The sequence below is a fragment of the Canis aureus genome, chromosome 11 (assembly GCF_053574225.1).
Source record: "Canis aureus isolate CA01 chromosome 11, VMU_Caureus_v.1.0, whole genome shotgun sequence".
Lineage (NCBI taxonomy): Eukaryota > Metazoa > Chordata > Mammalia > Carnivora > Canidae > Canis > Canis aureus.
In genome coordinates this window covers 60,030,320-60,052,683 of record NC_135621.1, presented here as the reverse complement: position 1 = coordinate 60,052,683, position 22,364 = coordinate 60,030,320, and the positions used below count along the sequence as shown (strand labels likewise).

Below are 22,364 nucleotides of genomic sequence, written 5' to 3'. Positions count from 1 at the left end.
GCATTCAGATCAGTTGTCTGCCTCCAGCCTAAGCTAGGGTCTCTGACTAGTTTGTGTGGTTATATTTCCCTGTCTCAGGAGCATGAGTCACTTTGGAATGGTGATGGCTGCTGTAAGGGCTACTTGTACACTGCCAGGCCTGTGGCACTGCCCTATATGGGCTCTGGCCTAAGGAGTATTGTTAAGGATAGATATGCTAACACTCAGCACAGGGTGGAGGTGGTGGGGTGAGGAGTATGCTGAGCCCTTAACAGCAGGGCTATGAAGTTAGGGAGTTAACCCCACAGGTGGCCATGTGTGTACGTTGAGTGGTAAGGAAGGGAAATGGCTGTTGCCAGTTCCTTAGCTCCTGAAGGAGTTCCCCAAGGATTTCTGTCCAATAAATTTCCTATTCATAGGCCGCTCATGGGGACTCTTTCCTCTCACCCACCTGCTATCCCAGAGCTGAGCCTCTCACCCACCTGCTATCCCAGAGCTGAGCCCTATATATATATATGTTTTAGGTACTGCTGCTTTTAAGAACTCATGAAATTCAGCTCCCCCAGTTTCAAAGCTGTGTTATGGGGATTTGTCTTTCCCATGCAGGCTCCCCAGTGTGGGGGTCTGTTTCTCTCCCTTCTCCATCTGGGCATGGTCCTTCCCTCTTTTTGGAGAGCCCCACTTGTTTAATTTCTGATTGTTTCTCTGTCCTTTTCCTACTCTCTTTTATGTGGCCTCTTCCCTATACTTAGTTGTAAGATTTGTTCTGCTAGTCTTTGGGTCATTTTGTGGATTATTTACACTGACGTGTTGTATAGTTGTATCTGTGGGATAAGGTGAGGATAGTAGGGTCCTCCTACTTGGCCATGTTGCCCAGAAGTTGCATGAGTGTACTTTAAATATTAGGGAATCATTCTTAAACAAACGTACTTTAATCTTATAGCCAGTACTGACCATGTATAAAATTCCATTGCAAAAATTTCTTTTCTATAATCTATCATTTTTTTTGGTTCAGATTTTGTCCTCTGTTTTCTTTAACTACCCTCCCTATAGGGCAAAAAAAGTTTTTTTTTTTCCTCAAGAAAAACGTATTTCCATTTCTTATACTTTATTTTATCAAAGATACACATCTTTTCTTACATACAGAATTGTTTCTGTATTTTTAGCAACTTTAACTTCATGTATTAGAATTTTTAATTCTTAGAAGCTTTAACTTCTAGGAAACTAAATAGTAGTAAGTGTGTATTCTGTTGTAACAGCATTTTTTGGATTGGCAAATTTATGAATACATTTCATAACTTCTAGAAACATGCTTCTTCATAGTACAATCTTTTTAATAAAACACAATACATGTTTGCTAATACCCCAACTTATTTTTTGTTTCTCTGTAATAAGCCAGAAGTAGATAAATCTATGTTAAGTACTTAAAGTTTATCTTATTTGGTAATGACCTAGATATTCAATGAATTCAATCTAATTCAGCCTAATTCATTACTTAGCAGAATTTCAGGATTTTAGGTTACCAAAACAATTTGGGAAAGTTGTTTTAAAATTTCACCTAAGGGTGCCTGGGTATCTCAGTTGTTTAAGTGTCTGACTCTTGATTTCAGCTCAGGTCATGATCTCAGCGTTGTGAGATCAAGCCTGGCATGGGGCTCCACACTGGGAATGGACCATGCTTAAGATTCTCTCTCCCTCTTCCTTGCCCTCCCCCACCCTCATCCCAAGTGTGTGTGTGTGCACGTGTGCTGCACTCTCTCTCTCCAAAAGAAAAATTTACCTAAAAACTTATTTCTTATCACATCTGTTTGATTTACTTGTTCTTAATAATCATGCTTAGATTATCCATACAAACTGTGAGACAGCCAAGTTAATTATCTTCCCATGCTAAACATATTGTAATAGACATAATAGTAGCTTTAAGTAAACCCAGGCAAAGTAAATGTTTTAATTTTAAGGCTAATAACTTTGAAGACATGTCTGTTTTAATTAAGCAAACAACCTTATATTAGCTTTAATATTAAATAATTTTTCAGAAAGCATGAACTTGAAAATCATTTGGGTTAGTTTCTTTGAGAGTTTTAGAATGCTGATCCTTATTAGAGTTTCCCTTAATTTAACTAAATACAACTCTTGTATAAATTAATTTTAGGGGGACGCCTGGGTGGCTCAGTGGTTAAGCGTCTGCCTTTGGCTAGGGGTATGATCCTGGAGTCCCAGGATCTAGTCCCACATCGGGCTCCCTGCATGGAGCCTGCTTCTCCCTCTGCCTGTGTCTCTGCCTCTCTCTCTCTGTCTCTCATGAATAAATAAAATCTTTAAAAAAAATTAATTTTAGGAATGCCATCCAGAGGTAGCGAAAATAATCTTACATTTATAACATATGTATAGGCATTTAAACACACAGACATATACAAGTAAAATCTAATGCCTTTTGTTTTTACTAATATTTGTGGAAAGAACATTATAGATCTGATTTCCAAATACATCTTTCTTTTTCTAATAAAAAAAAACAACTCCTTAAAAGTCCATATTTCAAAGAATGGCTCTCAGGTTCTAGAGAAGACAGGGGCAGAAAATTTGCATTATAAAGGCATAGGGAATGTATCTGAATTTTTTCCAAGGGGACTTTTTGGGACATATTGGCTTCTAATCAGAGGTGCTAGACCCTGGTTTAAGAACACTTTTAGCAGTTTGTATTTTTAAAAGATCTCTTCCTCTTTGTCCCCCTTTCCTTTTCAGTCTTGGGTGATTGTAGACTGTGTTTATATCTCAAAAATACCATAGAATGTATCTCTATAGGCAATAGAGAAAAAAAATGCAAGTTCTTTTTTAAAGTGATTTGAGATCATTGCTATTAAACATTCTTTCCCTTAAGTACAGGGTAATTTTGTTCCAATATCCCAATCTTTTGTAATATCTATCAGCATTTTTGAGAAGAAAAGGTGAGGTTTTGAGATTAGTGAAGATAGATAGCCTTAGACTTGCTTTCAGAGTTCCATTTCTAATTTTGCAGAGATTTAAAAAAGAATTTTTTTGCTAAATTTTTTTTTCAAAGAACTAGACTACATGTTGAATATTAAGGAATTGACTCAGCATCTTTCGGTGTAAGCATAACTTTACAGTGTTATATTAGTTTCAGGGGTACAGTATGATGATTCAATAATTCCATGTATCACCAGGGGCTCATCACAAGAGCCTTCTTTAATCCTCATCACCTATTTCACTCAACCCTCTACCACCCACCACCCACCTCTGGTAACCAGCAGTTTGTTCTCTATAATTAAGAATGTTTCTTGGTTTGTGTCTTTGTTCTTTTTCTCCTGCTCATTTGCTTTATTTCTTAAATTCCATATGGGAGTGAAATCATATGGTATTTGTCTTTCTCTGACTAACTTATTTCACTTAGCAGAATACACCTTAGCTCTATCCACATTGTTGCAAATGGCAAGATTTCATTCCTTTTGCTGGCTGAATAATATTCCATTATATATCACTTCTTCCTTCTCCATCAATCAGTGCACAATTGGGCTGAATCCATTTCTTGACTATTGTAAGTACTGATGCGGTAAACATAGGGGTGCATGTGTATCTTTGAATTAGTATTTATTCTTTGGGTAAATATCTAGTAGTGTAATTGCTGGATGGTAGGGTAGTCTTATTTTTAACTTCTTTGGGAACCTCCATACTGTTTTTCACAGTGGCTGCACCAGTTCATATTTTTACCAAGAGTGCATGAGGGTTCCTTTTTATTCACATCCTCCCCACCACATGTTGTATTTGAGTTTTTATTTTAGCCATTCTGGCAGGAGTGAGGTGATATCTCATTGTAGTTTTTTTTTTTTTTTTTTTCTCATTGTAGTTTTGATTTGTATTTCTCTGATGGTAAAAGATGATGAACATCTTTTCATGTCTGTTTGCCAGCTGTATATCCTTTGGAGAAATGTCTATTTGTGCCTCCTTCTCATTTTTCAATTGGATTATTTGGTTTTTGGGGTGTTGAATTATAGAAGTTTTTTTATATATCTTGGAAACTAACCCTTTTTTGAATATGTCATTGGCAAAGATCTTCTATTCCATAAGTTGCCTTTTAGTTTTGTTATCTCCTTCACTGTGCAGAAGCTTTTTATTTTGATGAAGTCCCAGTAGTTGATTTTTTTTCTTTTTCTTTTCTTTTTTCTTTTCTTTTCTTTTCTTTTCTTTCTTTTCTTTTTTCTTTCTTTCTTTTTTTTTCTTCTTCTTTAATTCCTCTTGTCTTAGGAGACCTATCTAGAAAATTTGCTATGGCCAATGTCAGAAAGGTTACTGCCTATATTCTTTTTTTAGGATTTTTATGGTTTCAGGTCTCACATTAAGGTCTTTATTTGAATTTATTTTTGTGGATGGTGTGATAATGAAGTCCAGTTTCTTTTTTTGCATGTTGCTAACCCAGTTTACCTAACATCATTTGTTGTAAAGACTGTCCTTTTCCCATTGGATATTCTTTCATGCTTTGTCAAAAACTAATTGACCATACTGCAGTGGGTTTATTTCTGGGTTTTCTGTTTGGTTCTGTTGGTTTCTGTGTCTATTTTTGGGCGGGTACTGTGGTGAATGATTTTTAAAATATATTGTTGGATTTAATTTCCTAGTGTTTGGTTGAGGATTTTTACATCTATGTTCATTGGAGATATTAGCCTGTTCTCTTTTTTTGTGTGTGATGTTTGGTTTTGGTATCAGGGTAATGCTGGTCTCTTATAATGAATTTGGAAGTTATATGTCCTTTTCTATTTTTTTAGAATACTTTGGGAAGAACAAATATTAACTCTTCTTTCAATGTTTGGTAGAATTCACCTGTGAAGATGTTTTTGGAATTTTGTTGGGGGTTTTTTGATTACTGATTCAAATTGGTGGCGATTGGTCTATTCAAATTTTGTTTATCTTCCTGCTTCAGTTTTGGTAGGATATATGTTTCCAGGAATTTATCCATTTCTTTTTGGTTGTCCAATTTGTTGGTATATAGATTAATATTCTCTTAGTGCTTGAATTACTTTATTTCTCCTCTCTCACTTGATTTTTGAGTCCTTTCTCTTTTTCTTGAAAGTCTGGCTAGAGGTTTATCAATATTGATTTTTTTTTTTCAAAGAATCTACTCCTGGTTTCATTGATCTGTCCTATTATTTTTTTTTTTTAGTTTCTATTTCATTTATTTCTGCTCTAATTTCTATTACTTCCTTCCGTGTACTGGTTTTAGGTTTTCTTTGTTGTCTTTTTCTAGCTCCTATAGATGCAAGCTTAAGTTGTTTGAAATTTTTCTTGTTTCTTAAGATAGGCCTGTATTGCCTTAAACTTCTCTCTTAGGACCATTTTTGCTGCATCTCAAAGATTTTGGACCATTGTGTTTTCATTTTTATTTCCCTCTATGTAATTTTTTATTTCTTGTTTGATTTTTTTGGTAGAGCCATTCATTCTTTAGCATATTATTTAGCCTCAATGTTTTTTTTTTTTTTTTCAGATTTCTTGTGGTTGATTTCTATTTTCATAGTGTTTTTGTCAGAAAAGATACATGCAGAGCACCTCGGTGGCTCAGTCAGTGAAGTGTCTGCCTTCAGCTTAGATCATGATCCCAGGGTCCTGGTATTGAGCCCCACAGCGTTCTCCCTCATTGGGGACACTGCTCCTCCCTCTCCCTCTACTGCTCCCTCTGCTGTGCTGTCTTGCACTTTCTCTCTCACTCTCTCAAATAATATTTTTTTAAAAGAAATGATGTATGCAATGACATTGATCTTTTTGAATTTGCTAAGACTTGTTTTGTGGCCTAATATGTGACCTATTCTAGAGAATGTTCCATGTGCATTTGAAGAATGTATATTCTGTTGTTTTAGGATGGAATGTCCTGAATATATCTGTTCAATCCATCTGGTCCAGTGTGTCATTCAGAGTCATTATTTCCTTATTGATTTCTGTTTGGATGATCTGTCCAGTAATGTAATTAGGGTATTAAAGTTCTGTACTATTATTGTTATTACTATCGTTTATTTTAAAATATTTTGGTGCTCCCATATTGGATGCATTAATATTTATGATTATTTTACCTTTTTGTTGGATTGTTCCCTTTATTAGTATATATTATCCTTCTTTGTCTCTTGTTATAGTCTTTGTTTTAAAGTCTATTTTGTATGACCTAAATGTTGCTACCCCAGCTCTCTTGTGACAGCCATCTGCATGATAAATGTTTCTCCATCCCCTTACTTTCAGTCTTTAGATGTGAAATGAGATTCTTGTAGTCAGCATATAGATGGGCCTTTTTTTTTTTTTTAAGATTTTATTTATTTATTCATGAGAGACACAGAGTCAGAGACACAGGCAGAGGGAGAAGCAGGCTCCATGCAGGGAGCCCAACATGGGACTCGATCCCAGGTCTCCAGGATCACACCCTGGGCCAAAGGCGGCGCTGAGCCACCCGGACTGCTCTTTCTCTCTCTCTCTTTCTCTCTCTCTCTCTCTTTTTTTTTTTAATCCATTTCATCATCCAATGCCTTTTGATTGGAGTATTTAGTCCATTTATATTCAAGGTATTTATTCAGAGATATGTTTTTATTGCCATTTTGTTCTTGTTTTGTGGTTTTCTATTGTAGTTCTCTGATCCTTTCTTTTGTTCTCTTCTCTCATGGTTTGCTGGCTTGCTTTGGTGATATACTTGGATTCCTTTCTCTTTGTTTTGCATGTCAAGTACTGATTTTAGATTTGTGGTTACCATTTGGTTAGTACATAATGTTGGGCCAGCGGGGGCAAGGGGGATGGGGAGGCACCAACAAAATGGTGGTAGACCCTCCACCTGTTGCCCCCACCTCAGAACTTTCCCATCACCAGCAGACCGCTGGCAGACATGTTATCAGGGGGAGCCTGGACCTATGCAGGAAACCTGAACTGCATCTTACTCTGATCCCATATAAGGGCATGGGCAGTTATTGCCCCAGGCCGATTTCACCAGTACTATGCCTAATACCTATCATCCTGTACAGACACACAATCCCCCCTTTAAAAAGCCCACTTGCACTCCCCTGCATGTGACTTCCCTGGCCCTCAATTTCCCTGCTCTCTTCCTCCCCTGTGGGCTGTGGAACCTCACCGGAGAGCACGTCCCATTAAAAACCTGTTTCGACCAACTTTGGCCTGGCCTCTCTATTTCATTTCACTACCGATCTGATTAAACCTGACATATAACATCTCTGGATATAGCGGTTTATATTAAGTTGGCTGCAATATTAAGTTGATCGTTTATGTTTGAATCCATTATTTACTCTTCTCCCCACTTTTAGGTATATGGTGTCCTGTTTTATATCCATTTATTTTGTGAGTTCCTTGGCTGATATTTTACAAAAACATTCATTTTGACTGCTTTTGTGTTTTCTACTGTCATTTTTTGGTCTTTCTTTTCCGTCCAAAGACTGCCCTTTAATATCTCTTGCAGGGATGATTCAATTATCACAATTTCCTTTAGATTTTATATGTCTGGGAGATTCTTTTCTCTCCTATTCTGAATGATAGCCTTGTTGGATACAAGGTTCTTGGCCACAGATTTGTCCCATTTAGCACTTTGAATTTATCATGCCACTTTCTTCTGGCTTGGAAATTTTCTCCTAAAAAACCCTTTGATAGCCTTATGGGGTTTCCCATGTATATAACTGTTTTCTTTTGTCTTGCTGCTTTAATTTTTTTTATGACTGTATTTTGCCATTTTAATGATAATATATCTTGGTATGGATCTGCTTTTGTTGATTTTTCTTGGGGGCTCTCTGTGCCTCCTGGATCTGGATATTGTTTCCTTCCCCAGATAGGGAAATTTTCATCTCTTCAAATAATTTTTCTACCCCTTTTTCTTTCTCTCCTTCTGGGATCCCTATGATGTGAATATTGTTATGTTTCATGGAATCACTGAGTACCCTGTCTATTCTCATTTTGCATAATGCTTTTTTCTCTTTTGTTCAGCTTGATTGCTTTCCATTACTCTGTCTTCTAGGTTTTTAATTTGTTTCTCCTTTTCTTCTAGCAGCTGTTTATTCCATCAAGCATGCTTCTCATTTTGTTTATTGAGCTCTTTATCTTTGCTCTATTGTTCTTGATCTCTGTGTCTTCCACTCTTTCCTTGAGTCCAGTGAGTATCTGTATGATCATTACCTTGAGTTCTCTATCAGGCATGTTATTTACATATGTTACACTTAGATCTCTGGCCATGGCCTTGTCCTATTCTTTCATTTGGGACAAATTCCTCTGTCATCTCATTTTGTCTAAGTCTCTGTGCCTGCTCTCTGTGTTAGAAAAGTCTACTTCTGTTCTTGAGGGTAATGGCCTTATGAAGAAGAGATCCTATGTGCCCTACAATGTAGTGTTCCCACCCTCCTGCACTTCAGAGAGTACCTCCTATACATGCTGGTGTGTCCTGCTACTTTGTCTTGGTTGCTTTATTTTTCAGGTCAGTTGTCTGCAGTGACTCTCTTTGCCTGTCATAGACAGTGTTTGGTACCTGTGGTGTTAGTTGATCAGTTTGGGGCCACCTTGGGCTTAAGTTTAGTTTAAACCATTGGTTTGCCATAGATGCAGTAGCACCAAGTTGCAGGGCACTTTGCCTGTGTTGTGTCTGGAGAAGTTTTCATTGGTGGGCAGATGCTTCATTTAGGCTCCTGAAGTGCAGGAGGATGGGGCTTTGTGTAAGCAATGTAGATAGTGAATGTTGGTAGTCAGGCTAGTTCCTGCAGATGTGTGTTTATGCTGATAGGCCAGGGAGTAAATGGCACCTGATAGCTCCTTTGTTCCTGGAGAGGTCCCTCAGTAACTCAGCCCCTCTGAGATAGGCTCTAAGGTTAGTAAATAACTGCCTCCCATATGCCAGAGGCATTTTCCAAACTGCTGCTTCTATGCTTTATCTCCTAAGGCTGTTTGTGGTACTGTGTCTTTAAGGGTGAGGATTTAGCTTCCTCCCAACTTCTGGGCTCCCCAGCAGTTAGCCCACTGATTTTTGAAAACTGTAGGCTTAAGTCCCACTAGTTGTAAGAACTCAAGAAATTTGGCCTCTCTAGTTTTTAAAACCAAATGTTATGGGGATTTTTCTCCCCGTTGCATGCTCCTTGGTGTAAGAGTCTGTTTTACTCCCTTCTTTGGGACTGTAGCTGCTTCCCTATTTCAGCTGGTCCTACATGTCTGTGTAGCTCCTATGTCTCTGCCCTTCTCCTTAGTTGTGGACTTTTTTCTGCCAGTCTTCAAGTCATTTTCTGGGTTATTCACACTGATTTGAGTGTTACCTAGTTGTATCCATGGAATGAGGTGAGCTTACTGTCTTCCTACTCTACTATCTTGCCAGCCTTCTCTGGGTTCTATTTTTGTATCCATTTAGTTACTCTGTCTTTTGATTGGAGCATTGAATCCATTAACTTTTTTTTTTTTTTTTTTTTAAGATTTTATTTATTTGAGAGAGAGAGCAGCAGGAGGGGCAGTGGCAGAGAGAGAACAGACTACTCCTGAGCAAGGAGGCTGACATGGTGAATCAATCCCAGGACCCCGAGATCATGACCTAAGCCAAAGGTAGACGCTTAACTGACTGAGCCACCCAGGTGCCCCAAGTCCATTAACGTTTAAAGTAATTATTGATCAGTATGTACTCTTGCCATTTTGTTACTTATTTTCTGGTTGATTTTGTAGTTCTTCTGACACTTTCTTCTTTTGCTCTCTTCCCCTGTGCTGTGATGGCTTTCTTTAGTTATGCTTGGATTCCTTTCTCTTTATTTATTTACTTATTTGTTTATTTTTTTGTGTGTTACTGATTTTTAATTTGTGGTTACCCTTAAGTTCATAAGTAACATATATACCACAGTTTATATTAGTTGATGATTAAGGCAAGCAAATTGTAAAAGCACTAAATTTTTATTCCCCTCTCCATCTTTTATGTTTATGAAGTCCTATTTTACATAATTGTTGAAGATATAATTGACTTTACTGCTTTTGTATTTTAGCCTCCTACTGGATTTATAGGGGATTGATCTACCTTTATTACATGTTAGCTTTTACATGTGAAATGTTTTTCTTTTATCAGTTTCTTATTTATGGTTCTGGCCTTTTCACTGAAAGAACTCCCTTTAACGTTTACAAAACTGACTTGGTGGTGATGAACTTCTTTAATTTTGGGGGAAACCCTTCACATCTCTCCTCAATTCTGAATAATCTTTCTGCATAGTGTATTCTTGGTTGTAGATTTTTTTTCCACTCAGCACTTTAAATAGATTATGCCACTCTCTTCTGGCCTGCAAAGTTTCTGCCTACAAGTTAGCTGATAGCCTTATAGGGGCTGGGTGGTGGTGGTGGTGTTGTCCTTTATATGTAACTATTGCTTTTCTCTGGCTGCTTTTAGGATTCTCTCTTTATCATTAATTTCTGCCATTTTATTTATTTACTATTTTTATTTTTAAAATTTATTTACCCTTTATTTTTAAGATTTTGTTTATTCATGAGAGACACAGAGAGGCAGAGACACAGGCAGAGGGAGCAGCAGGTTCCATGCAGGAGCCTGATGTGGGACTCGATCCGCGGATTCCAGGATCACGCCCTAGGCCAAAGGCAGGCACTAAACCACTGAGCCACCCAGGGATCCCCAATTTCTGCCATCTTAAATAGGTCTTGGTGTGGACTTGCTTGGGTTCACCTTGTTTGGGACTATCTATGAATCCTGGACCTGGATATCTGTTTCTTAGATTAAGTAAGTTTTCAGCTGTTATTTCTTCAATAATGTTTTCTTTCTCCTTGTTTCTCTTTTCTCATTCTGAGATCCCTATAACGCGAATGTCACTATGCTTGATGGTGTCACCTGTTCTCTCTCTCTCTCTCTCTTTTATTTTTGGCCATTCAGCTTGGTTTCTTTTCATTACTGTTACGAATCTCTAATCTATTCTTCTGCATCCTCTAATCTGCTGTCAATTGCCTTTAGCATACTTTTTCATTTTAATTGTTGTATTCATCTCTGGTTTTTTTAAATATTTTCTATCACTTCTTGGAGTTTTCACTGAGCTTATCTGCTTTTTCCTCAAGTCTGGTGAGTATCTTTATGGCCATTACTTTCAAATTTTATCAGACATATTGCTTATCTCTATTTCATTTAGCTCTTTTCTGTGATTTTCTGTTTTGTTCTTTCATTTAGGACCTATTCCTCTGCCTCTTCATTTTGCTTAACCCCCTCTGTTTGTTTTCATGTATTAGGTAGATAGCTATGTCTCCTGACCTTGAAAATAGTGGTGTGGTATAGAAGAGATCCTGTGCTGCCCTGTAGTGCAACACCCCTTGGTCACCAAGACCAGGTGCTCCAGACATCACCCTGGAGTAGGCTGTATGCTCCCTCTTATTGTGGCTAAGCATAATTGCTATGGGTATGCTGGTGGTTTGGCCTTCACTTGCTGTGGGCACTCTGGGCAAGGTTGGATTACTTCACTGTTGAGAGGCCTAGTTACAGTCTCTGTAGGCTTCCTGGTGGGCAGAGCTGTAAATCAGCCTCACTGTCTACGTTTAGCTGCTGGGACAGCTGTGGTACACAAAGGGCAGAGCTTCTCTCTATGCAGCATGCTAGGAGGCTTGGCTACAGGGTTTGCAGGCATAGTGGTGTGTGTGGGGTTATGTCTACTCCTCAGGGCAGAAGTCACTTTGGAATGGAACGGCTGCTTGCCAGGTTTGCTAGGGCAGGAGCTGCTTTGGAGCTGTGTCTTTCCAGGTGGGGTTGTTGTGTGGGAGGGTCTGTAGGAAAACAAAAAGCTGGGCATGGAAGTGCTAGCAAATTAGAGTGTTATCTGGACCCTTTCAGGAACCAGTTCTATCTAGTCTGGATAAGCAAATATCTGAAGGTCAAGAGAAATCATTCCTACCAAGATAAATCTGTAGATTCCTGCCCTCTAGCACACATCCTAAGATTAGTCAAATCTCCTTCAGGTATTTTTCAGTCTGCTGCTGCTGTGCTATGTCTCAGGCCAAGTTATTTAGTGTGCTGGCCCTTTAAGTGTAGAGACTCAGTTTCCTATAATCCTTAAACTCTCCTGGATTTAAGCCTTGCTGATTTTCTTTTTCTTTTTTATTTCTTTCTTCCTTTCTTCCCTCCTCCCTTTCTTTTCTTCTTACAGATTTTATTTATTCATGAGAGACACAGAAAATCAGAGACCTAGGCAGAAGGAAAAGCAGGCTTGCTGCAAGGAGCCTGATGCAGGACACCAACCCAGGATCCAGGAATCACAACCTGAGCCAAAGGCAAACGCTCAACCACTGAACCACCCAGGCACCCCAAGACTTGCTGATTTTCACACCAGATATCACAGGTATTCATCTTCCCATGTCCCCAAGGCAGATACTGGGTCTGATCCCCAGGTGTCTCCATGCTTGTGATGTCCCTCCCATTTATGGTTAGCTGTGCTGGGGGGTTGGTTTTTGACTGTGGCTCTGCCCCCTTTTGCTCCTTTTGATGTGGCCTTTTTTTTGACTAGTTGTGGAAGATCTGTTCTGCTAGTTTTCAGGTCATTTTCAAAGTTAGTTGTAATAGATGTAGTTATTGCTTCATTATGTTTATCCAACTAGGTGAGCTCAGGATCCTTCTACTCTTGTCATTTTTCTTGGATTTCCTTATATATCTTACTTAGAATTTTGACTGATTTTGGTGACAGAAAACTAATCTTGACAGACTATAATTTGTTGCTAAGACTGTCACCAAGCAAAGTCTCCTACTGTGGCAAGTTGTAGATTTTGCAGATTTATGAGTCTCTGGAAAATCATGCTTTTGCCCATTTAAAAAATTCATGGATTCTCCAGTGAGGACTTGCATAAGGCTCATCTCCTTAAAGGTCCCCTGGCTCTGTTTTAAAACCTCTCTTGCCCTAAATGACCTCATTTCATTTCATTTCATCTTTTCCATATTGGTAAGGTACAAGTTTATCCAACCCAATCCACTTTTTGCATAGAAAAAGTGCAAGTTTATCCAACCCAATCCACTTTTTGCATAGAAAAAGTGCAAGCCTTTTTAGGATTTGAGTGCTTCGGAGAACTTCTATTTTCCACTTAGTACAGTGCCTTTTTAGCCTTATACTGTCTGGCAAAGAAAGAGCACACATAGAACTGGGGATCACAGCAGCAAGCCACCTTTTGAGAAGGCAAAAATACTTGAGAAGCTGATTAAAGTTCTGGGCATCTCCCAAGCACGGTCATCCTGAGTTAGATGTATCTGTGACTCTAAAAGGTATGGGTTAGATGCTGTGGCAGAAACAACAGAAGGAGAGTACCCTTGGAATTTTGGTCTCAGCTTTGGAAGGGGGCAGGAGCCTGATATATATCACATAGAGCAACAGCTCCTAGCAGTATGCAATCATCAGTAGAGCTGCTCAGGAAGGAACAGTCTAGCATGGTAAGAGCTTCCCTTTGAATCAATGTGTGGGTTGAGAATGTTTTATCCACTTACTTCTCCCATGGCTCAAACCCCACTTTGACAAAGTGGCATGCCTATTTGCAGCAGAGGAACACTATGTTTGCCAGCTTTCTAGCTTTAGAAATGCTGGTGTCAGTAGACCCTATAAATGCCCACATTCCTATTCCTATGGTGGCCCATTTGACCTGTAGAGAAAGGAGGAGGGGAAATTCCAACTCCTCTCTCCTAGGAGTCTACAGATGGGTCCAGTTGGGGCAACCTGCCCATATGGACTGCAGTTACTTTTCTGCCTAATACTGACACCATCTAGATGGAACCAGGAATGGACCACAGTAGCCAGTGGGCTGAACTCAGAACTATTCGGCTAATGATCATTCATAACCACTGGCCGTTAACCCTTTGGATTGACAATTGGGCTATTCCAAGTGAATAACCCTATGGCTTGGACAATGAGCTACTAAGGGGTGGATGATCATGATTAAACCCTTGTGGAGTCAGGATATATAGTAAGACATTTGGGCTGGCCAGTAAAAACCTAAGGCAGTCTTCACTGCCTTCCATGCCCTGGTTCATAAGGTACCGACACTTCCTGGCAGTCAGGAAGCTGATGCCCTAGCTCAGGTATGAGCCCTTTAGTAGATAGAACAGACTGGGTATATAGAAAAAATGTCCACCATAGCCGCTGATGGGATGGCATATTGCCAAGGATGCCAAATAACCCTTGAAATACACTGACTTGGTTAATGGACTAACACCATGTCCTGTGTGTTCTAAATGATACTCAAGGCAACTACCAAAATAATCTGAGCCCATCTACTGGAGTTCCCAACTGGTGAGGGGCTGGTAGATGGATTATACCGACTCTCTTTTCTCTAAGTGAGGGTTATAAGTAAGTCTTGGTTTGTGTGGACACTATATCTGGCCTAAACCAAGCTTTCCCCTGTTGCCATGTAAATCAGGCTGTATTAGGGGATTAGAGAAGCTGTGTGCCCTGGGTGGATACCCTCATCAAATAAATGGTGATCAGGGTCACAGTTCAAAGGTCATGATATAGAAGACTGGGCAGTCTTTCCTTACTGTTGAGATTTTTGCCTCAGCGCTGTTTTACCTTGTTCCTCAGATGGATTGGAGGATGGGACGGGTCAGGAGAAGAGTGGCAAAATAGAAAATAAGCAAAAGGAATGAGGAAGGCCCTATTGATAATTTTTTACTCTATCACATAAAGAGAATACAGAACTTTTTTCTTGTGTGACAGTAGTTAAAGGAATCACTTGTTTAGACACTGTTTATTTCAATAAAATTAAGCCATTGTGATATTCTCCAATTTGCTGTGTTAGGAGACCATATATCCAAGTGATAGCATATAAAGTGTACAATTTTATTAAAATTTTGGGCAGTCTGTAACAGGATTCTAAATCAAACTAATTTAAAACAGTAGGGAAAAATTGAATCTATTTGAGAGCCCAAGATCAGAGTAGAATCCAGACAAGGTATAATCGGTGTTTCGGCCACCTTTCTCCACCTTTTCCTGTATGTGTTCTCCTCAGGATGACTTTTTTAATGATAGCCAGCATGACTGTAGGCAACAGAAAACTCAGAACATCCAACATTAGACAGGAATGTTGTCTACCCATGAAACAAAATTTCTTCCAGGAGTTTAAATGAGCCTCGTTAGGTCTTATTGTGACAATTGGACCATAGGAATGCCATGTGTTGATTGGCTTAAGACTGGCTTCTTGAGCCAATTATTAGTAAGTAGGACGAGATTATCATGGCCAGCTTTAAGTCTAGGCATTAATCAAGATTCAGCTCTAGAACTGAAAATTGCTTCTCTCCATTCACTTGAAAAGTGTGGAGGGAGGGGTATGTTTCTAAAGCAAAGGAGGGCTCTCCTAGGAAAAGAAAAATGAATCCTGAGTAATCAATGTGTTCACTGTTTGAATAGAAGAGCTATACTGAGTCTGGGGAATGGTGATAGCTTAAAAAAGAATACCCATAGAGACTTATCTGGTCGGTCAGAAAACCATTCCTACCTAACCTAGATTATTACAAAAGGAAAACAGATTTTTTTCTAATAAGGCCTATCTGAAATGTCATGGTAGTAAGCTCACGGAGCTTGGCCCAAACCCAACAATGAATCCATAGAATCAAAGGCCAATTTCAGACACTTTCTTCTTCTATAAATTGCACTCCTGATTAGCATATGAATCTATTGCCATGGCCATTATGATGTTGCATATTGTATGCTATTGTTTCAGAACATGATCTAGAAAACTAAGGGTCCTAGGATAGGAAAAGGAAACTCTGAGTAATAAGACCAGGTGGAATTAGAACTTGGGCATCAAAACTACGAAAAACACAATTGTAAAAATGAGAGTATCTTGTGTGTTTAAAGGGACATTCTTAAATCTCAATGAAATGAGACTATACTTCATGTTTGTTTTATCCTCACGTCCAAGTGGTTTTGAGACAGCCATCGACATTAAAACTTAAAATAAGGTGACTAAAAAAGGAGAGGATGGAAGGAGACAGAAGGATGAAGGAAAAGGGTAGAGGAAGTAAGAAAAAGCACTATGAGAATAATAGTAGCTGTTCCTCTTAATTATCAGACTTTTAAAAATCTTCTGCTAAATTCCAGCAGGATTTCTTGGCTTCAATCCTGCTAAGTTGCTCTCAACAGTGTCCTTTCTGCTAAATGGCCAATGTATTGAGTTTTTCATGCTAACATTTTATTTTCAAGATATGAAATGGATTCTTTATAATGAATATGATATTTAAAAATTTGAGAATATTGGGCATACTTCTGAAATTCTCTTAATTTTAATTCTTTTCCTTGGTATATATTAAGTTTGGGGATTCCAATTCAGAGTCATGGCTTCCCTCCAATGCTGGGTGATATTTGGTTGCATATCCATCTTAGTATTGATATTTCCTCATTAACCTTGCTGTGTTTACCATACAACTTGCTTGAAGAAACTGGTCAGGATGCTGGGTTTGGGAGACCCCTGACCATAAATCTAAGGAGGATGGTGGGACAAACTTCTAGGCAGGCTGTTCCAATACCTAATGATCTGAGCACAGAGGGTCCTTCATCCTGTGGGTGTTTACCAAACGGGAGACTTTGCCTTGTGCCTGCAATTCAAGTATCCTTACTCTTTGCTCTGGCCTAGGAATAATTCCTTGTTCTGTCTGACACAAGGAGGGAGAGATTATATGCGGGAATCAAAATGCCTACCTCCTGTCAGTTGCTCCAGAAGCGCACACGATGAGGCTCCAACTCTTGAATTTGTAGCATCCTTGCAGCCATTCTGTGTTGTCAACAGTACCCTCCATCAGGTACTTTGAAGAATGAATCCATTGTTCCAACCAGATACTGTTTGTCTTCCATTTTTCAAGAATTTATCTTAATTGCTGGTTCAGAGTACACTGTTATATTCTAGTGGGATTGTAAATACCTCTTCACTGTTAGAGTTTAAGACAAGAAGGGGCTATAGCAGACATTCTGCCATTTTTGAAGTGAAAGTCTTTGCTCTCAAATGTTTTTACAATGATATGAAAAATACAGAAATAGTTGGGGAAATTTTGTTTTTCAAACATCTTGTTCCTAGGAGAATCAGACCATTATCCCCTTTTTCTCTCCATTTCCACAATTTCGACCTGTGATTGGCCAGGATAAGGCCTGCAGACCTATAGTCTGGAGGATATACAGAAAACAGCTTGAAAGGGTGAGCTGTGCAGCTAGAATTGCTTTATGTGGTTAATAGACCTTCCATGTTTTGTCTATTTTTAGAGATTTTATTTGAGAGAGAGAGCATGAGCCAATCCCAGGACCCCAAGTTCATGACCTGAGCTAAAGGCAGGCATGTACTGACTGAGCCACCCAGGCGCCCCAGACTTTTCATGTTGATGTAATTCCCTCTCCCAACCTAATGATCTAACATTGCCACACATGTAGCTCTAGGCTCCTGTGTCTTGGAAGACTTGGGGACCGTCAAGACCATGAGCTTGGGAACTACAGAGACTCTAAAGAATGTTCAAACAAGTCAACAAGAGAGATGTCCTCTCCTTTCAGCATGTCAGGACAGAGGCTCAGCAAAGGTAAGTTGTTTGAACTGAGCCCATTATGGAGTTGAATTCTGAACTTGCTGGCTGAAGTCTGCTGTGCTAAGCCCAAGAGCTTTTATTCAGTGCCGTACTTAGTAAAGCATGCTTCATGTAGGCTCCAGCCCATGTGATCTATAACACACTCACATCCAACAGTGTATTACTGGGTGTCACATAAGATCCAATTTTTCTATTGTGCCTTGAGCATGTGTTAGAAACTTAAAAGACATTCATTTGAAAAGCTTAGATCATGATTGTCAGTCTGTCAGCTTCAAGGCTGGTAAAAATATTCTGCCAAGATGTATAAATTAACCTTTGTTCCAGAGAAAAGGAGATCATAAACTGATCACATAAGAGAATGATGCCACACATTTTTGATAAATATATTAGCAAGATTCAGGCCCTGCACTATTGCCTATCAGTTATATCCATTAAAGTTGGGGCTGATGTTCAGTGCAGGAAGCCTTATTCTAGTCTTACTAGTGGTTTCCCAGAAGTAGGTGTGTTCTCTGAGCATGTGTATAATGGGTGTTTTCCAATTTTTGTCTTGGTCAAAGCACAGAGGTCAAGTTTTGCACTCTGCAATATTTCCCCTTAGTATATTTCCTCCTATTGACTGTTTTAATGATAATTGAATTAAATTTAAATCTATATGAATAAGTGAAAGATTTTATAACCCTAATTTCTAAATATTAAATACGATTCTAAAGTTTTATTTACATTATAATAGAGAATGGTGTGAATTGAGTAACCTGAATATTAAATCCCTCAAACGTTCCTTTGGTTTAAGATAATGAATCATCTGTTTTACCATGATTAATACCATCATACAGGAACACTATGATACTTAGTGCCTATCAGAAATCTATGGAATGTAGGAAAAACATTTTGAAGGAAAAAACACTGAGATTAAATAATTTATTACCATTGCTAAGATGAACACATATACTTGATACTCAATTTTATGCAGAACTTTAAAAAAATAGTTTTAATACAGTATCAAAATTTACACAAGTATTTTGTCAAAAGACCAGTGTTCCTTGTATTAGCTTCTGCAGTCTCTACTGCAGGCACAAAAACTTGTTTTAAATATCTTCAGAGTGTAGGAATACAACAATTTAAGGATGAATGCTTTTCTACAAGAGAAGGTGTAAATATAGCAAGCCATTTTCTTTTACAGAGTAATAATATAACATTTCAAAAGAAAAGCTTAACTGGTAACCCAATTACAATAATTAGATAATTCTATAGCAAATTAATTCATAAATATTTTCTGAAAACAGGGCTGTTTTTTCATCACCATAACATTTTAAAAAGTAACAAAAGTCCTTCACATTCCTTCACCAGTGACAATTAGTATACTGTAATGAGCCCATTAAAAACAACAGCAACAATGAATATCTGCTATGAATCCAATCTGAGTAATTTAGAAGAAATCTAAAAACTGGGAATTGTTGCATTCCTACTTTTATAATCTTAAACTACAATAAAAACTTAGCATTCTGTCACAGGCCTCTTGCACATTCATACAAGAAACTATCATTGCATTTGAAAAAAACCAAAATACCTATCATAGCATTTCCAGTACACACAGTCTAATATTATATATATATATATATATACCAAAAATAAGAAACTAAGCAAAGCTAGCACACCTCTTTTTCAAACCTCAAGCTATCTGAAGAGCTTTTAGCCTCAATAATGAAGGACATGCGTCAGTTTCATAAAACGTTAGCCGCTGTAGGCAAAGAAAGCTTTTTTATCATAAATGCAGTGCAATATTTTAAAGTTTACATAAAGTTTATTAAATATAACAGCAGATCTAGAAACTAAATTGTAGAAATTGACATCACAGCTGGAAACACTTAGAAAAATTATGTTTGCTTGTTCTTTAATTGGAATTAATATTAACATCAATGGATACACTGAATGAATATGGAAGTTGATATGTCCCCAAGATGTGTCTTCATGAACATAGCAAGATGAAAAGGAAAGCTATATTTATCTTGATTACTTGAAATAAGTGGTACTCTCTGCTATGCACTCTACAAAGTCCTTCTACCCTGCTAGCTAGTAAAGAGAATTTACGTGGTAGTTTTAGCACCTCAAAAGTCAAAACAAAATCCTAGAAACCTAATCTTATCTTACATCCAAATGCATTTTGCATCAGGAATTTGCTGACTAAAATAGAAGAAATAGGCTCCCAACTCAAAGTTGGAAAGCTGGAAGATACCTCTTCCTCAAACCTCATGGTAGGAAAGTCTCACCATTTTGTGCAATGAGTCAACTCTATCAAACCCACCGAGGCCCTACTGGTTCTTCTAATTGTGCAGGTTTCCTGATGACAATATTAGATCTGAGGAGTCCAAAAACATTTTAGTTCTAATGAAAATATTGGTACCAAAGTGGTGATTTTCAAAGCTATTTGAAATCTACTTGAGATGAGCTGTTGTGGGCACGGAAATGAGAGAGACATGAAATATAGCCTCAGTAATACTAAAGGTTTTAGAGGGAAAATATGTGCAATGTACAATCACTCCATGTTATTCAATGAGTCCAGGTTTGTGGAAACTCATTTTTTCTTCTTTTCTGTCTCTGGCAGTGGTGGTCTTTTGCTTGAAAGAGTGCCTTTCACATTGGTCCTTTGTACTGGTTTCCGGACAAATGTTGCCTAATTCCAGGACAGGAACCTGCAGCATCTCCAAGTTTCCTCCATACAACCTTAAAAAAGGTAGAAAATGAGTAAATAAATAGCATCTTAATGGCCTCTATGGTTTTTAAAGGGGGATCTATGAGAGGGGCAAAGAGAAATGTGAAGACGAGACAAAATATCTCCATGAATGAGTTCAAACACAATGAAATGTGATGGAAGTTCTAAATCACAAGGGCTGCTTAGTAGAGGGAACCTACTATGCTTTGTTAGCAATCAGGGTCAAAATTAAAGAATGATGTCCAACTTCCTCTGGTTATGTGAGTGGTCCTTCACTCTGGCTGTGAAGGGTGCATTTGTAGAACCTTACACAGTAACTCCCCCTGGTAGAGAGGAAGCATCATCATCTATATCTTTTTTTTTTTTTTTTTTTAAAGCTACAAATGTAACTCTGTACAGCCAGAATTAAGAACACATGAGCAAAATCCTCATGGTTTCTATATCCTACATCTTAAACCAGAGATATCAAAATGTTTAATCCACTAAGGAAAATGGAGTTTTTGTTCTTGAGCTATTTAAGCACTCAGCTTAAACAGGGTCACTGGTAAATTTCCCTGGCTTTCTCTATGGGGGGTGGGGGAGATGAGTCCTAAATCTTAGCTACCTAACAGTACAATCTGATTATCAAAGCAGAGAGCATCCAAATGCAGGACAAATATTAAGAATACATTCAAGAATCACCAAATAAGTACACTAAGTCAAAAACTGGGTCATTTTAGAGGGACAATAGCAAAAAGTGAGAATAAGACTAATTTGGGAGTAAAACCACTGAATTCACCAATGATATACCAATATGCTAAACTGGGGGTGGGGGGATGCATTTTCCAATTAACAGTCATAACCCTCCTTAGGGTGATTCTTTTCAGATTGATTCATTCCCTAAAAGTTTACATAGCTCTAACATAAACACAAAACCAGTTGGTTAATTATTGATTTGATAGACTCTTTGTTTTGTTTTTTTGGTCCCCACCCCCCACCCCCACCCCCCCCCCCCCGTCCTTCTTTTAAATAGAGCAGATACTCTAGGGAAGCTCAATACTATTCATAGCAATACATAAGAATATAAGGTTCTGTCTACCTTCACTTCTAATGAAACCATTAGCTCTCTTTTAGCAGACACCACTATGTGGTAGAAAGGACTGGTCCTTTTTGAAGAGGGTTGTACTGATGGTCTCTAGTAGGAAAGGAATGATCTAGCAATGAAGTTCAAGCTACCCACAGGGTAGTTAGAGAAAAATCTCATTTCTTAATAGACTGCGAAAAGGTGCAAACACTGCATCAGGGAGTCAAGGGATGCTCTGGACTTGCCCTTTCTAGCCCTTATGTGGTGTACACCATTACAGCTGACCAGGGTGCCTTGAATGTCTGATTCTATCTTCTGCTTCTAAGCCAAAGACCTCAAGGAACACAGACACAAAGTCCAAGATGGTTACAACTCCAAAGTGCAAACACTTTCCAAATATTCAAATATGGAATACCATGGGCCTTTGCCCCAGAAGGCAAAACTCTGAAATGAGCCAGTGCTACTAAGGTAGACACAGAGTAGCAACTCGTTAACTAGAAGAACAGGATAGGTGTGTGTCTGGGTTAACCAGTCAAGTATTTCAGCTGTACTCAGGGCATTTACAAGAGCCAAACAAACCTAAAAATACCATTACTACAAAAAGATAAGATACTGCTCTGTGAGAAACAGTAATTCTATTTTTGTGGCACAGTTTGGGAAGAGAATAAAAACACCTCTTACTAATCAACATGACGCTAACAGTCAGTTCCTTGTAGAGATGTTGACAACTGATCTCCAGGAGGAACACAGGAAACGGAAGCAAAACTTATTATCCTAAGTTCTGAGTCTTAGAACTGATCTCAGATTATGAGAAAACTTTCCATTCCCGTGACCTTATTTTATAAAAGCACATAGCTCCTCTACTAAGTTTAATAACCTTGGCTAGTTTCTAAGAAATTACTTATCTGTGAAAATTTCTCACAATCTGTTTTTCACTTAATTCTCCAGCATGCAGTATGTGATTTTGATGTTCATATAATTTATAATGTGACAAACATTTTAGGACCAACACCTTTTTCTCCTAGCACTCTTCTATTTGGAAACTATTTAAAAACTAATATCAGATTTAGGTTGGCTTATTTTTT

The 22,364-nt window shown here is 38.3% G+C and overlaps 1 protein-coding gene and 1 long non-coding RNA gene across 17 annotated transcripts in view; one reads left to right on the top strand and one right to left on the bottom strand.

Moving 5' to 3' along the window:
• LOC144324179 (uncharacterized) overlaps positions 1-20,462 on the top strand; it is a 45,979-nt gene extending 25,517 nt beyond the window's left edge. For 2 of the 8 annotated variants that reach the window (XR_013389598.1, XR_013389597.1), the window contains 4 exons: positions 12,114-12,305; positions 16,573-16,738; positions 17,358-17,500; positions 20,109-20,462. This is a non-coding gene — a long non-coding RNA (uncharacterized LOC144324179). Of the gene's footprint in view, positions 1-9,439; positions 9,541-10,294; positions 10,709-11,205; positions 11,333-12,113; positions 12,306-16,572; positions 16,739-17,357; positions 17,501-20,108 lie in introns of those variants that run through there. The other 6 variants (XR_013389595.1, XR_013389593.1, XR_013389592.1 and 3 more) reach the window with 6 other exon arrangements.
• CCDC85A (coiled-coil domain containing 85A) overlaps positions 18,411-22,364 on the bottom strand; it is a 189,901-nt gene continuing 185,947 nt past the window's right edge. For 7 of the 9 annotated variants that reach the window (XM_077915452.1, XM_077915454.1, XM_077915453.1 and 4 more), the window contains one exon: positions 18,411-20,227. In XM_077915452.1, the coding sequence (XP_077771578.1) occupies positions 20,138-20,227 (90 nt within the window). In that variant the 3' untranslated portion in view covers positions 18,411-20,137. The remainder of the gene's footprint in view (positions 20,228-22,364) is intronic. The other 2 variants (XM_077915460.1, XR_013389589.1) reach the window with 2 other exon arrangements.